General features: G+C 38.6%; 1 protein-coding gene across 1 annotated transcript in view; it reads left to right on the top strand.

Annotated features, from left to right (window-relative positions):
* Positions 1-1,739: 1,739 nt before the first annotated feature.
* ide (insulin-degrading enzyme) overlaps positions 1,740-14,203 on the top strand; it is a 35,436-nt gene continuing 22,972 nt past the window's right edge. The window contains exons 1-5 of the mRNA XM_062996200.1: positions 1,740-1,865; positions 5,359-5,539; positions 6,189-6,396; positions 10,661-10,830; positions 12,379-12,501. Of these exons, the coding sequence (XP_062852270.1) occupies positions 1,779-1,865; positions 5,359-5,539; positions 6,189-6,396; positions 10,661-10,830; positions 12,379-12,501 (769 nt within the window). The 5' untranslated portion in view covers positions 1,740-1,778. The remainder of the gene's footprint in view (positions 1,866-5,358; positions 5,540-6,188; positions 6,397-10,660; positions 10,831-12,378; positions 12,502-14,203) is intronic.

The raw sequence follows: 14,203 nt of genomic DNA, 5'->3' as shown, positions 1-14,203 counted from the left end.
TGGTCGCAGCGGTAGTAGATTACTCAAGACATGCTAGTTTTGGGGGGGTTTTGCACTATGCTTTGCAATGTTTTGTTTATTGTTTTGAAAGTGTTATTTATCTGAAATTAATTATTTTTTTTATATTTCTGTTCATGCATTTTCTCCCCCTTTTCTTCCGACTTTTAGTGCATCCAATTACCCAATTGCAATACGCTTCCTCTCTACTGATGTCGATCCCCGCCCTGATTGAGGAGAGCAAGACTAACACACTCATCCTCTGTCGTGTGCAGTAGCTGACTGCATCTTTTCACCTGCACAAGGTGAGTTAATATGCGGATCAGCTTTGTGTACGGAGAGCCACACCCCGATCAAGGCATTGTACAGGTGGCATCAATCAGCCACCAGAGGTCAAAAATGCATCAGCTATGCAATTTTGTTCGTCTCCATCCCTGTCCGTCCATCAATCCCTGTCCGTCGCCCACCCTGTATAAACAACAGCCAAACGTTGTTTGTGTAGGCGCAACACATGCTGGAACCAGAGCTGGGATCTCAAATACATCGGATCGAATCTCAGCTCTGCCTTCCGTAAGGATGAGCGGCCACATGAACAACGATTGGCCTGTTGTTCAGATATGGGCGGGACTAAGCCGGATGGGGTCTCTCTCTCATGACTAATGCAATTACGACTGATTGATGGCGCCTGCACAGAGATGGGAAAAGAGTGCTCTCAGGGTGTGTCTCTCCATACACTACGCTGAGCGGCACTGCACTCGTCAAAGTGTAGGTGATGAGATGCATACGGCATGCTGCCCACGTGTCAGAGGGGACGTGGGTTAGCTTCGTTCTCCTCAATCAGAGCAGGGATCGGCATTGGTGGAGAGGAAGCATGACGCAATCAGGAAATTGGACTCGCTAAAAAGGGAGAAAATGCAAGAATTTTTTCAAGGATTTTCACTCAAATTGTTGTGCATATGATTAGTAGTTAAAATGCTTTATTACATTTAAAAAAAGTGCTAAATAAAACCATGTTTACCATGTGGCCCTTAGTGAATGCATGGGGTTACAATAAAAACCTACACTTGATCTGATGATGGTTGTTGTTCTTAATGTTATTTTATTGCATTTTTATTAGAACTGAAATAAGTAGTTTTATAACATAAACGTTTTATATTATTTAATTTTAACAATAAACACAACTTAAAATATAAAAATAAAGGAGTGACTTCTCATCCACTGTAAACGTGTAAAATGGATGAAAAGACAATAAAACTCATACTTAACATTATTGTTCACTAAATAATTAATATTATTTGTATTACATAGTGCTCATTTCATATTGTTCATAGCATATGATCATTTACACAAATAAAACGCTGTAATAAAACTGTTTTATTATATGTATTATAAACACATTAAATCCAGCTGAAATAATTACATACTCGTTCAGTTTAACGACCTATCATAACCTGTTATAACCCCGCTGATGATGATCTCCGGCTGAGTTTCAAACCTCATACACGCCATTACGTATTAGTCAAGCTTGTACGCACTACTTAATAGGTGGTTTGCGGTTTGGGACGCATACTTGCCCTAAATCTGAGCGGTCGGGGCCTAATTGGTTAACTTCTAATCGGCCATTTGTTTAAAGTTTAGTGCACTTAATATTGTGTCGGTCCCTCCATATTACACCACGTGTAGTGCACTTGGTTAGTAAGTAGGAATGTATTTGGTATGCAGCTAGAGCCATGGCGTCTTGACGGAGGCAGCACGGCGGTTTTGTTGTCGAGTACAGTAGTATGCTGCAATGTGTTAGCCGGTCAGTCCAGATAACGAGGTCCTTTTCTATTTTAAACAGGAGTTTCATTTCGTCGTCAGCCAATCCGGTGAGTAATGTGAACGTGTGGTTGAGTTTTATTTCTATTTTAAACTCTGTTGTCGACATGACATTCATTTTAGGTCGGGTGGTTGGACCGTGCTAATTTATTCGCTAACCGGTTACGTGAAACTAGAATGTTAATTAGGAAGTTATTTAGTTTAGTTTAGTCAGTTTACTTGTTTTTGGTCAGTTCTAATAACTAACAATAACTAATGTGAGGTTGGTGGAGGGTTTAGTGAAACAACTTGTGGTTTTCTATTAGCTACCTGCTAAGCTCTTTGACTAGCTGAGTAACGCCGGTTACACAGCATATGGCTGCGTCCCAAACAACATACCACTGTGCTTAAAAGTATGCTTACACGGTAACGACAATATTCCCTGTTTACTTTTACGTACTATTTATTACGTAAGTATACGGTTTGGGATTCAACATATGTTTAATAGTTTTTACTTTTGTCGTTTAGGGCTCAGTGGTCATGACTATATGAAACCATAATGGCGTATATTATCTTCATCATAAACTCCTGAGATCTGTGGGTGTCATAAGCTTTCTGTACTTTGACCTCTCTTGTTACTCAAAATAGATCTGTTTTTCCCAATCAGTTGTAGCCTAGTGGCTAAGGTACTGGACTAGTAATCAGAAGGACACTGGTTCAAGTCCCACCACTGCCAGGTTGCCACTGTTGGGCCCTTGAGCAAGGCCCTTAACCCTGAATTGCTTAGACTGTATACTGTCACGGTACTGTAAGTCGCTTTGGATAAAAACGGCTGCTAAATGTCAAATGTGTTATGCCAGAGCTTTGTAAATAGCATCTTCTCTCTAATCATTACTGTTTCCTATTAAACACTACTCAGGCAGAGTAGAACACATTTAGATATGGATAAATTCTCCAGACTGTTGTGAAGATAAAACATCCTAGTTCCAAACTTAATTAATTTTGGGATTTTTTTCTTGAGTGATACAATGATGATTTACGTACAGTTTACTTTTTTAAATGGTTTTAAGATGGGTAAATACTATTTGTTAAAGCCCCTTTATTAAACAGCCTTTTTCAAATGGAAAACATCCAATATGATGGTTCCCTTTAATTAAACAAAATAAAGTGGGTAGCACTGTCGCCTCACAGCAAGAAGGTCCTGGGTTCGATCCCCAGGTGGGGTGGACCATATCCTTTCTGTGTGGAGTTTGCATGTTCTACCTGTGTCTGCGTGGGTTTCCTCTGAGAGCCCCGGTTTCCTCATACAGTCCAAAGACGTGCAAGTGAGGTGAATTGGAGATACAAAATTGTCCATGGCTGTGTTTGATATAACCGTGTGAACTGATGAATCTTGTGTAATGAGTAACTACCGTTCCTGTCATGAATGTAACCAAAGTGTAAAACATGATGTTAAAATCCTAATAAACAAACAAACAGACTTTCATGTTGAAACCTTTAATAAATGTATTCCTTTGCATGTATAAATATTTAAACAGAAATATATCTACTTGTTTATTACATCAAATAAGTGGCTCTTTTAAATGTCTAACCTAAACACAATCAGTTGTTTCCAATCCTTTGAATGTAACTAATTCCGCAGCTTGCGGCACCTTGTTTTTTTTATTTTGCACAACCCTAATGACTCTGGTCATTAATGCTTCTTACTTAACTTGCTTATTTCATAGCTAATTGTTAGTATTGCTAAACAGTCTGATAGCTGTCAAGCTAGCTTCTGTGAGCACTTAAGAAGAGTGCATAAAAATTCTTTGATCTGGGTAACCGGCTACTCATATTGAGTGTCAAATAAAAATATCCACATGAGTCTTTTACCTATGTTTGGTTAAAAAGAAAAAGTTTTAAACAGTACAAAAGTAAAAATGCAAATGAGGATTGTACATATGACACTAGAAACAAGTATAGTGTGTTTCAAAAGTGAATGAACTAAAGACATTAGTAGTGTACTACTAGAGTGCATGTTATAATAAAAAATAAAAAAAACCAATACTTTGCTTAAAAATATCACCAAACCAGTTTGGCAAATGTAATAAGAAGAAAAACATTCTAGTCCACATTGGTTCTAGGTTTGTTTTCATAATTTTCGGTTTAATCATTCATCTGTTTATTATAGTAGACCATGTTTTCACTGGTGGTCAGAGACTGGAGGCAGGAGAGACTACTGTTTTTATGTTATGTTTGCCCAAAACATTTTAGACTGTAGAGGTGTAATCCAGCAGGTATGTGTAATTTTAAAGGGTGTGCATTTCAATAATTGTGTAATAAAACAGGTTAAGGTGTGCCATGTTTGGTGAAACTGTTGCACAACCTGTGTTACTACATCAGACAAAATTAGTTTAGGTACAGAACATCTATCATTAACCTTCTTAATTAGTTTAATTGGTTTACTTTACTACTCAGTCAGGCTTTACAATGTGAATCAACAACCTTCTAATTCCTTAACCTAGAAATATTTTACTATTTTCAGGCTAAGCACTAGGAATTAACCGCATCACTAGCATATTATTATAGTTGTCCTGAGCACTTAACACTGTGTGTACATCAGCGCATGAATGCAAATACACTGTGCATGTACTGTACATTTCTTAATATGACAAACCTAAACGCACCGTTTCCAGAATGTTAGGACATTTAGGACATTTTAAATGCAAAAAAAAGGATTTCTAACTTTACTGACCAAATTAATTATATTTTATTTTATAAATTTTATATATGTAAACACATTTAGCATTTGATGCCTTTTTTATATATATATATATATATACCCCTTTTTCTCCCTTTTTAGCGCGTCCAATTGCCCGATTGCGTCATGCTTCCTCTCCACCAATGCCGATCCCTGCTCTGATTGAGGAGAACAAAGCGAACCCACGCCCACTCCTACACGTGGGCAGCATGCCGTATGCATTTTATCACCTGCACTTTGACGAATGCAGTGCAGCTCAGCGTTGTGTACGGAGAGACACACCCTGAGAGCACTCTTTTCTCATCTCTGTGCAGACGCCATCAGTCAGCCAGCAGAGGTCGTAATTGCACCATGCAGGTCATGAGAGAGAGAGACCCCATCCGGCTTAGTCCCGCCCATATCTGAACAACAGGCCAATCGTTGTTCATGTGGCCCCTCAGCCTTAGCCGGCAGGCAGAGCTGAGATACGAGACGATGTATTCGAGATCCCAGCTCTGGTTCCAGCGTGTGTTTTTACCGCTGCGCCACCTGAGCGGCGCATTTGATATATTTACTGCTGTTATATCACCTGTTTGGATACAAATTAAACAGAATATAACTTGATGTCTGTTTTCCAGAAAACAAGCTGAAACGTGGACATTATATCGGTCCATTTGGCATCTTTTTAACATAAAATTGATGTATGGCTTTCTCCTTGCATGATAGGGTTTCAGGTTGCATTTATTTATGCAGTGACTTAAGTGACAGCAGTTTTCCGAAGTACTCAGTACAAATTGTTTCTTGCATAGAAAGAAATGGACATTGTTGCTGTTTTTTCCCCACAGATTTTTTTTTCAAACTTCAGAATGACGGACGAAGCAGTAAAGCGGGTGGTGAGTGACACCATTCGTTCTCCAGAAGACAAGCGGGAATACAGAGGACTGGAGTTCACCAATGGAATGAAAGCGATTCTAATCAGTGATCCCACAACAGACAAGTCATCAGCAGCACTCGATGTTCACATAGGTAAAGGATAAAATGTAATGTTTTACTGAGTTTGAGATCCAGCTTGGGCCCTTATTTGTATCAGTCTTATTGTATTAAAGGGTTGATGTTATTCATTCATGGTTTTCAATAAGATATATCAGGTGGCACGGTGGCTAAGTGTTGTACTGTGTTATTTGGGGTGTATCATTTGGGCTGTTATACGTTTGTGTATTCATAAGCCTTGATCCAATACACACCATAAATTAAATACCTTGTGTTATCCAGAGTGTGTAAAACATTAGGATGTTATAGCTCGTCTGTTATAGGCTAACAGTTTACTAATGATAAACCAAAATTTGCATCTCTAATGAAGACAAATGATTGTTTTTGCCTGTTAAGTTATTTTTGCAGCAGTATTACCTGTCTTCTGTAGTATTATTTTTTTTTTTTTGCAGTTTTATCTGTCTTTTGTTTTGTGTGTGCTTATTTGCAACGTAATGAAACGATCATCTTGTTGGTTCTTGATCTTTGGACAGCAGTTGTATTGTGGACAGTGACTTAACCCCTAACCCAAATATTTTAATTAATCTACCAGTCATACATGAACATGTTCTAGTCTTTGTGGAATGGACAATGTAATGTGAGCATTTGCTAATAAAACATTCTCTTTTCTGTGTAATTTTACCAGGCTCATTGTCAGATCCTTCAAACATTGCTGGTCTTGCTCATTTCTGTGAGCACATGCTGTTTTTGGGCACGAAGAAGTACCCCAAAGAGAATGAGTATAGTCAGTTCCTGAGCGAGCATGCTGGAAGCTCCAATGCCTTTACCAGCGGAGAGCACACCAATTACTACTTTGATGTATCCCATGAACACCTGCAAGGAGCACTAGATAGGTGAGTGAATGGCAGACTCACTGAGCTGTTGCTACTTTAAAGGCCGGGAGAAAACACTTAATTGAACAACAGTTATCTTTACTTTCCCTGTTCATGTCAGTCTGCATTTCCTTTGTGAACTTGGAACATTAATATTGGGGGCGTCTCTCACAAACTGGTTCCTGATATGGAACAGTTACCAACATTAGCTATGATTACTTCTACTTTACTATTCTATAGACACAAGACACTGTATTTCATTAATCTAAATACTGTTGTAAAATAGAGGTAAAGGAAAACTGCAGGCTGTGGGAATTGGTATGCTATTCTTAAAATGCAATTGTTTTTAATCGCTGAGTTTATAATTGCATAGTTTTATTTTTAGTTGCAGTTGGAAGTTTAAAACAAATCTAAATTCTAAAAAAATCATCCATAATGGATGTTATTATATTTATAGATCTGTACTCACTGACTGCTTTATTATGTATACCTACTAATAAGCTAGAATATAAATGCCCTTTTGTGTATAAACAATTGCTGAATGAAGCCCATCTGTTGCTCTGTATTGTTAAAAGGGGCCACCATTCAGTCCTCACTGACCAAATATTATTTTATTGGTGCACCATTTTCATCACTGCATTGTCACAAATGCCTCATTTTTTATTGCATGGTACCCCACCATACAATACACTTTACAACTAAATGCAGTACATTTATGATCTACCTGATGTGCTGTTTTCCACTTCCAAACACACAGGATGATATTAGTAAAGGTAGGAGGAGGTTGCTGAAGGAGCGGCTGTGACAACATTCTCCATTAATTATGAACAATAGCAGTGGCAACTATGGTAGAAATATGGATTTTTGCCATTGTAGTGTTTAATTTTCCTCTAGTTTTTTTTTAAATGGCATCACTAGGCTGACCTCTGGTACCCCATGTATTTTGTTCTCTATAAAATTGTTTTTTAATCAAAACGTTATCATTCTAGCCTCAAGGTCTCGGGAAAATACTCTTCTGATCACACAGTGATGAGAGCTCAACTCACTGTAATCATTGCAACAAAACATTGGAAATCTTTTTTTTGTCAGTTTTTCAATTGTCAGTTGAAGTTCGAGAGAAGTTTTATTTTTTATATTTTATTGCATTTCACAAAATGTCCCCACCGTTCTTGAAATGGGGTTTGTACATACCAGATAGGTGAACCTGATAAAGTAAGTACTTTGTGGCCAGACTCCAAGACACTTGGATCACAATTTAAATTGTTGCGCCATATGGATCAGTGGTTTGTCTGGTGCAAGAAAGGCAAGGCTTATGACCAGAAAAATAATGTCCTTATGATCAAGCACAGAGGTGGGTCAGTGATGATGTGAGGATGTATTTCTGCTGCAAACATTGCCAGTCCTGACCATGCGACTGCTAAAATGGATTCACAGAAATACCACAAAGTCGATGGAAGCTCGTTAGCACTTACCAAAATCACTTCTTTGAGGTTATCCAGGCAAAAGGATGTTCCACTGAGGCTGGGGGTATCAATCAATATACAGATTCAAATGCTTTATTGGCATGACTGTAGAAAACAATATTGCCAAAGCATTATAACAATAATAACAAAATTACAAAATAAGCAAAAGATGACAATAAAACAATAAAGATAAAAGTGAGTAAACAAAAAATAAACAATAGAAACTTGTTGTTTTTGTATATATTCATCCAATGTTATCTCCATAATACTTGGTGGCTGCTGGTGGTGGTGGTGGTGGTGGTGATGGGTAATATTTCCAATTGCAACAGTATACTGTATATCAGATATACAATGTTGTCAGGAAAGTCACTGGCATGACAATACTCGCTGCTCACTAGTCTCACGATTTGTGCTACTAATAATCCATATGATTATACAGCTATTGTAAGAGAACAAAAAGACACTTATCTGGTCTTTGATCTAACTATTACTACTGTCTGTGATTCAGAGCAGGTTATGTTTGCAGTGCAACTTACCATGTGTAACTTGTGTAGCAAGATTACAAGTGATTTACTTATTTAAAATATCTAGCTGAACACTAAATTCTGTTTTGTAAGACAGGTCTGTGGTTTTGTGTAATGATGGTGAACTCCTTTGAATGCTGTGTTTCTAGGGGCCCCAGGTGTGAAACTGTTTACCTGTAAATAGAGGATTGGGATCAGGTGGCATTTGCTGGTGCTTATTCCAAGGAGAATCATCTTGTTTTTTTTATTAAACTATAAAAACATTTTCATCTAGTGAAAGAGGGCCTTAAAAATAGATAATGTTTAAACTAGTATTCCAATATAGTTATATTACTTTCATTTTGCCTTACATATCCAATACACTTGGTGTATTGGTTATTTTAACAGATTGATTTACAGAGAACGTATGTAGTCAGGGGGGTGTGCTACCTAAATCCACATCTGTTTAATAAGTTGTGGGCTTATACAATACCCTATAAATGTATACCTTAATGTTCAAAAGACAAGTAGAAAGTTCATATTAATTTTCTGTATGAACTCATTTGGGTGTGTTCATGGTGTGAATTGATACATAACATGCAAGTGGGGGGTGGACTCTCTATGCACTATATGGCTCTGTGTGGGAACCAAACACTGGCAGGTGATAAAGTGACTGTGTGGTGTGATTCGGCTCTCCTTGTTTAAGTCAGGGGTTGTACAAGCAACAGTGGATTGGGAGACGAGCATATGTTTGGAAACTTGGACTACTCTGCCTATACCTACTATGAACTTTGGATTTCTAGGTTATAATTAACATGTAGTTTACTCTCAGGAAGCAGTTGGCTTGTATCCATGTACAGCTTCTACCCAAAGAAACTAAAAAACTTAAAGTTTTCAGGCTATTTAATAATCTACAAACATGTTGAAATGGAAGCCACAACAAAATGACACATTATCTTTTATTCCAAACACATATTGCCATCACACACAGAGATAAACTTTCAGATTGGATTCCTATGATTTAGTCCATCAGCATTGTTTTAGTCCATTGCACATTTGCATGGCAGTTGGATTCAGTTTAAAGCTTTCAAGTTGTTTTGCATATCTGGAAACTAATTTGCACATGTTTCTGCTGCATTACCCATCCTCCAAATATATGACCCCAGTGCACATCCAGCTCAACGGCCTTCTCTTTGTTCTGCTGTGATGTGGCACACACTAGTACTTTGATTTGTTTATCTGTGTCAAAGAAACAAAACAGAAGCAGGTTACAGGTTGAAACACTTTTTAGAATACTTTTAAGATAAGTTTGACCAGTATAGCTTGTACCATTTTATATTGATCAGTGCAGAGTTGTCTCCTGGAGCATTTACTCCTCATTTAGATTAGGTCTTAGAACACAATAAAGTTTTTTTCTTGTGAGTTTTTGCCTTTTCTTTAGCTCTTTAGCACTTACTTCTTTTACTTACTCTTTGTTCTAAAGACAAAAGCAGTAAATTTTTTTCCATGCCTGGACCAGACAGTTGATACTTCTCTTGACAAGAAGCTGGTGCAGTGTATTGGACCTGCCACCTGAGTGCCCAGTACACACAGGTTTCAGGTTTACTCCTCTATAAATAATAGCTTGAAATCCTTGACCACGAAGACGCATGTCTACTTACGGTAGATTGCTGATATGTACCAACTCTGTCCTGGTGCATCACTTTCTAAAGAATATTAACCTAAAAGCACACATTTAAAAACTGGTGCTTCAGTGAGGCACCTGACCTAGGCCTTAATATGAAATAATAATGTGATTTACTAACATGTCTTGCTATAATGTAACTGAGACATTAACATGACATTAAATCCCTAAATAAATAATTCCTTGACCCCGATTACACCTGAATGTTGTATATGATCACATTTAGATACAACTTACAATGCAGGAATCATTTGTTAATGTAATACTGTGACACTTTGTAACAAACTTTGTGTTGTATTTTCCAGTGTTTTCAGCAAAGTGTAATACCGTATTTTAGGAATATTATCTATTACTGATTCTGCCACTCATGTTCATGTTATGTGTTTAAATGTGACTTATGTAGACAGAAGCATTTACACATGACTGATGTTTAAATCTGTATTAAATGTCTTATATGCATTTACACCTGCAGAAGCAGGTGAAAAGCTCTTATTCAAACAGAAACTTAATACTTAGAGTACTGTATAAACTGACCAGGTGTAAATAGCCCTAAAGGCAGCTCTATGTTTGTGTGCTCATAAGCATTTGTGTGCTTTTGTTTCTGTAGTTTTCATCATTGTTTGTTTTCTGTCCAGGTTTGCCCAGTTTTTCCTGTGTCCTCTGTTTGACGAGAGCTGTAAGGACAGAGAAGTGAACGCTGTTGACTCTGAGCACGAGAAGAACCTGATGAATGATGCATGGAGACTCTTTCAGTTAGAGAAGGCTACTGGGAATCCCGATCACCCTTTCAGCAAATTTGGAACAGGTATTTCATCTACAGAAAGTTTAGGGAATGATCAGTTGCCCATGTTGCCTTTTTTTACTTTCTCAAAGCATTAACGTAAACGTAACATTTACTTGGGTACCTTAGGAAAAACTCCTGAGAGTAGTGGTGCGCTTTTGTGACATCTTGTTCATTCAGTGCCTCTGATGTATGGAAACAAGTGCTGTGGCAAAACTCCACTCTTTCATTCCTAATGGATATGAGTATAAGTTAGCCAGGTGGTGGCAGTGTTGAAGTGTTTAAGCCAAGGTTACACTAGGAAAACCCGTAACCAGATCAACTATGCTGACCACATTTGGCTATATGGCAGAAAAGCCTGTGTAATGTCAGAGCTTAAAAAATACATTTACATTTGATTTTGTTATGGTCATGTCCAGTTTCACTTGAAAACACTGGTCTCAAGGCAGGAATACCCAGGACAGGTTGTCGGTCCACAGGTTGTCGGTCCATTTGGTTATCAACACTCCCCCACCCCCAGACATAGCTAGTCATGTCTGTGTAGATGCCCGGTCGACTGATAGCACTGCTAAGATTTAGAACCGACCTGGACACTGGTGGCTTAGCTTAACAGACCAATGTGCCTCCCAAGTGTAAATACACTTTATCTTCTCCTTAAATCATTTCCAAAAAAGTCAAAAAGGAAAAACTGGATTAGTGATGTCAGTGATGTGTGTTTATATTCTCTAGGGTGAGAATTCGACTTCAAGTGGTAACTCGGCGGTTAAGATGCTGGACTAGTAATCATTAGGTTGATGGTTCAAGTTCCACCACTGACAAGTTGCTGCTGTTGGGCCTGTGAGCAAGAACCTCAACCCTTAATTGCTTGCGTTATATTCAGTAACAATTTTGGGGTGGCATGGTGGCTAAGTGGGTAGCACTGTCGCCTCACAGCAAGAAGGTCCTGGGTTCAATCCCCAGGTGGGGCAGTCCGGGTCCTTTCTGTGTGGAGTTTGCATGTTTTCCCCGTGTCCGCGTGGGTTTCCTCTGGGTTCTCCGGTTTCCTCCCAGATTCCAAAAACATGCAAGTGAGGTGAATTGTCCATGACTGTGTTTGATATAACCTTGTGAACTGATGAATCTTGTGTAATGAGTAACTACCGTTCCTGTCATGAATGTAACCAAAGTGTAAAACATGACGTTAAAATCCTAATAAACAAACAAACAGTAACAATTTTGAGTTGCTTTGGATAAAAGAATTTGCTGAATGCTGTAAATGTAACTCCCCAGAATTAGTGCGGTAGCCTAACCCGGGCAGTGCATGGATTACTACATTTAATGTCTGGGAAAATAAAGTTCTATTTTACACAAACAATGATGTCATTGTTTCAGTTTTGTCTCTTTCTTTTCTAGATTTTTTTTCAAAGCACAGACAGTACACAACAATTTATGCAGTTACAAAATAACATACTTTAACAAATAATGTTCTGCCATAATTGGAAATCATGTCTCAAGTAATTCTACAATGTGTGTTTGTTCACATCATATTGAATATAAAATGTAACTGGTAACTGTGACTGTTTTTTATTCTAGGCAATAAATTGACCTTGGAAACGAGGCCATCACAAGAAGGTATCGACGTTCGTCAGGAGCTGCTAAAATTTCATTCTACATTTTATTCTTCTAACCTGATGGGACTTTGTGTTCTGGGACGAGGTCAGTAAATCATGCATGAACTGCATGTAAATGCTTCCCTTCTAATAAAATCATGTTATGTTCTATGTTCTACGATCCTAGGATGAACTTATTGTATTAAAAGTAGCTTGGATATGACCGTTTTAATGGCCATTCAAGGATTTCTGTCTATTTTTAACTTTACATTTTATGTTCATAAACGGCTTTTTCCTGGTTAGGTTCATGTGGCTCCAGTTTCTTCAGAAAACACTGGGCTTAAGGCAGGGATACCCTGGACAGGGCATCTCATCAATCACAGGGCTTCGGCTATCCTGCCAGACTTGGCCAACAATGTCTGTGCCCGGTAGATAGCACCTTTTTTGAATCTCAGTGGTGGTTTAGTGTAAGAGACTGCATATGTATGCATCTTTTTACCTACACTAGACGAGATCAGCTGCGGATTAGTTCTGTGTACGGAGAGACACACCCTGATCCGCACTTTTTTCCCCGCCTTTGTGCAGGTGCCATCAACCAGCCAGCAGAGGTCGTAGTTGCATCAGTTATGAGAGAGTCCCTATCCGGCTTAATGACCTGCCCTTATATGAACAACAGGCCAATCATTGTTTCTGTGGCCACTCGATTCGATGTATTCGAGATCTCAGCTCTGGTGTCAGCTTGTGTTTTTTCCGCTGTGCCACCTTAGCGGCAGTCCGTCTGTTATTTTTCTTGGAAATGTTACGATGCAAAAAAAAAAAAAAAAGTATGTATATATATATATATATATATATATATATATATATATATATATATACAGTGTATCACAAAAGTGAGTACACCCCTCACATTTCTGCAGATATTTAAGTATATCTTTTCATGGGACAACACTGACAAAATGACACTTTGACACAATGAAAAGTAGTCTGTGTGCAGCTTATATAACAGTGTAAATTTATTCTTCCCTCAAAATAACTCAATATACAGCCATTAATGTCTAAACCACCGGCAACAAAAGTGAGTACACCCCTAAGAGACTACACCCCTAAATGTCCAAATTGAGCACTGCTTGTCATTTTCCCTTTAAAATGTCATGTGACTCGTTAGTGTTACTAGGTCTCAGGTGTGCATAGGGAGCAGGTGTGTTCAATTTAGTAGTACAGCTCTCAAACTCTCTCATACTGGTCACTGAAAGTTCCAACATGGCACCTCATGGCAAAGTACTCTCTGAGGATCTTAAAAGACGAATTGTTGCGCTACATGAAGATGGCCAAGGCTACAAGAAGATTGCCAACACCCTGAAACTGAGCTGCAGCACAGTGGCCAAGATCATCCAGCGTTTTAAAAGAGCAGGGTCCACTCAGAACAGACCTCGCGTTGGTCGTCCAAAGAAGCTGAGTGCACGTGCTCAGCGTCACATCCAACTGCTGTCTTTGAAAGATAGGCGCAGGAGTGCTGTCAGCATTGCTGCAGAGATTGAAAAGGTGGGGGGTCAGCCTGTCAGTGCTCAGACCATACGCCGCACACTACATCAAATTGGTCTGCATGGCTGTCACCCCAGAAGGAAGCCTCTTCTGAAGTCTCTACACAAGAAAGCCCGCAAACAGTTTGCTGAAGACATGTCAACAAAGGACATGGATTACTGGAACCATGTCCTATGGTCTGATGAGACCAAGATTAATTTGTTTGGTTCAGATGGTCTCAAGCATGTGTGGCGGCAATCAGGTGAGGAGTACAAAGATAAGTGTGT

The sequence above is a fragment of the Trichomycterus rosablanca genome, chromosome 5 (genome assembly GCF_030014385.1).
Source record: "Trichomycterus rosablanca isolate fTriRos1 chromosome 5, fTriRos1.hap1, whole genome shotgun sequence".
Taxonomy (NCBI): Eukaryota; Metazoa; Chordata; class Actinopteri; order Siluriformes; family Trichomycteridae; genus Trichomycterus; species Trichomycterus rosablanca.
The sequence above is the reverse complement of the archived record's forward strand: the minus strand, read 5'-3'. Positions and strand labels throughout refer to the sequence as shown.